We start from the raw sequence: 2368 nt of genomic DNA on the forward strand, positions 1-2368 counted from the left end.
ACCAAGTGTTGGAGCTGACCGACCAATTTGTTGGGACCGACAGGCTGATTTGCTGGGACCATGGACGTCAAGCTACAACCTCTCTGTCAGCGAGCTGTAGCCGAGGATGGCGGGAGCTGCAACCAATGTCCATGGGAGTTTGTGACCTCGTGGACGACGAAGCTGGTAGTGCTGCAACCCCAGCGCAAAAATGTTGGGAATGACAGCCGACATTGCTTCGAGTTGGATGGTGGTGCGCTGCTCCACCGGAGCTACAACCGTTGTAGCTGCACCCGGGGGAGTAGGCCCCAAGAGGGGGGGGGGGGGGGGGGGTGCACTACTGCATGTGGGGAACCAACAGGAGATGCAAGATCCATGGTAGATCTGCAGTGCTATGTCCAGCGATGGCAAGCCGAGTGAGAACCGTCGACGGCGTGGCAGTGAGCACCAGGCGGGTGAGGTGCACGTAGGAGGTAGAAGAAAATAGAATAAAGTCCAATGGCTAATTAAGTGCAGATAGTATGGTGGTGGTGCTGCTGCTGCTGGGAGGTGGGAGGGGGGTTGCCTACCGTTGACCTTGTGCTATTTGTCGGTTTTAGTCAGCCAAGTTGTATAGGGAAATATATTGCTCAAGATTGTGTAGTACCTACGTATTATCCTAAGTAGTCAATAAAGTTTTTTCTTGCAAAAAAGAAGGTTTATGCGTTATGATTCATATCAAAATTACCTCACAAAAAATGATTTATATCAAAAATACATGCAGCCGATAATTAAGCTAATTAACGATATGTGGTATACGCTGAATTTATTGTATCATTTACATACTTGCACAGTTACATTTACATCCATACGAGTAGGTGTGCACAAATTCTATACCCAATCTATAAAATACTCCGACCTTGTAGACAGAACACCCTACTTGGTAGCGCACTCGGGCGGGGCGCCGTCCTTGAACCTCCAGGTGTCCGTGCAGTAGTTGTAGATCATGTAGTTCTTCTGCACCCACTGGAGTCGGTCCAGCGCCGTGGCGTCCAGCTCCTGGTACATCCACGCGCCATTGGACCTGGCGCACGCCGCCGCGTCCTGCGACGCGCACCCGCTCGCGGCGAAGCCCTTGTACGACGCCACGAAGGGCGCCCGCGACCAGTCCGTCCTCACCCGCCCGCCCTGCGTCGCCCACTCCTCCGCGTCCCACACGCTGGCGTACACCCGCATCGCCTGGCTCCGCGGGTACGCCACCCCCGTCGCCGCCTCCCGGTTCCGGTGCTCCCGGATCGGCGTCCCGTCCACGTAGAACCTGCGTGCATGCATGAGATCTCCTTGTCCTTCGTCGAGGAGAAGAGGCAGAAGAGAGAGAGAGAGGCTGATGCCGTCGGCATGCTACGTACAGGATGTGCGTGGGGTTCCAGACGACGGAGTAGGTGTGGAAGTCGGCGGTGGGGTCGAACCACATGCGGAACTGCTGCTCCCGCCCGCCCTTGCCCTGGCTGTACACGTTGGTGTGCACCGTGTAGGGCTGCCCGCTCGCGTTGCCCAGGAACTCGAAGTCGATCTCGTCGTGCGCCGACCCCTGCGACGACAGCTGCAACACCCACACGCACGCACGGATCAGTACAGTGCTCTACCCCCCATGGTGTCAGTCAACACGTACTACGTAGAAAGCGGCGACGGTGCACGTGCAAGGAAATTAACAGAGCGCGTGCGTACGTAGAAGGTGGCGACGGTGCCGGCGGAGTCGCCGGGGACGAGCTTGATCTGCATGTCGAAGCGGCCGTACAGGTACTGGTTCTTGGACTGGAACCCGGAGCCGGAGGCCCGGTCCAGGGACAGCGTCAGGACGTCGCCGCCGCCGAGGATCTTGCCGCGGCCGTCGCCCCACGTGATGTCCACGTCCTGGTAGAAGTTGCCCGCCGCGCGGGCCGCGCCGGCAAGCAGCAGCAGCAGTGGCAGCACCGAGCACACGACTGTTCTCCTGGGACTCGACGCCATCGTTGGGATTGAATTCTTCTGCACTCGGTATTATGTTCCGGTGTGTTTGTGTGAGGCGAGCCGGGTGCAAGTTGTGGGTTTTATAGGCCACTGGGACTGGGAGGAGGATGGCATCCTCTCATTCCTTCGATTCCTTTCGTCGATGGGTAGGAGGATGGTTGGACCAGAGAAAGAGCGGAAGGTTGTACGTGAGCTGGATCGATCAATAGCCCGACGATGCTGACCCGATCGACTCCATCACAAACCACACGGCTTTGTTTGCCAGTTATTTTGCTTCTGGCCCTTGGAATTCTTCGTCTCCAGCAGGAAATCCTTGCATTCGTTTGTTTGGCAGGGTCAGAGCGACTCGCGCGCGTCACCTATTTTGGTCCCGGTTGAGCAGCCGTGCGTACGTGACTCA

At 57.2% G+C, this 2368-nt stretch overlaps 1 protein-coding gene across 1 annotated transcript; it reads right to left on the reverse strand.

Moving 5' to 3' along the window:
- Positions 1 to 749: 749 nt before the first annotated feature.
- Positions 750 to 2034, reverse strand: LOC125523812 (xyloglucan endotransglucosylase protein 7-like). The gene is made up of 3 exons (XM_048688882.1): positions 1687 to 2034; positions 1368 to 1561; positions 750 to 1276 (listed from the first exon to the last, which is right to left on the reverse strand). The coding sequence occupies exons 1-3, from the start codon at positions 1966 to 1968 to the stop codon at positions 895 to 897; spliced, it is 858 nt and encodes a 285-aa protein (XP_048544839.1). The 5' UTR covers positions 1969 to 2034; the 3' UTR covers positions 750 to 894.
- Positions 2035 to 2368: the final 334 nt, after the last annotated feature.

This window comes from Triticum urartu, chromosome 7, assembly GCF_003073215.2.
Source record: "Triticum urartu cultivar G1812 chromosome 7, Tu2.1, whole genome shotgun sequence".
NCBI classification, from domain to species: Eukaryota; Viridiplantae; Streptophyta; class Magnoliopsida; order Poales; family Poaceae; genus Triticum; species Triticum urartu.

Coding starts and splice junctions, on each gene's coding strand:
- LOC125523812 (XM_048688882.1), bottom strand. CDS start 1,968: ATGGCGTCGAGTCCCAGGAGAACAGTCGTGTGCTCGGTGCTGCCACTG. Junction 1,562..1,686: donor GCACCGTCGCCACCTTCTAC/GTACGCACGCGC, acceptor TGGGTGTTGCAG/CTGTCGTCGCAGGGGTCGGC. Junction 1,277..1,367: donor TGGAACCCCACGCACATCCT/GTACGTAGCATG, acceptor GCATGCACGCAG/GTTCTACGTGGACGGGACGC.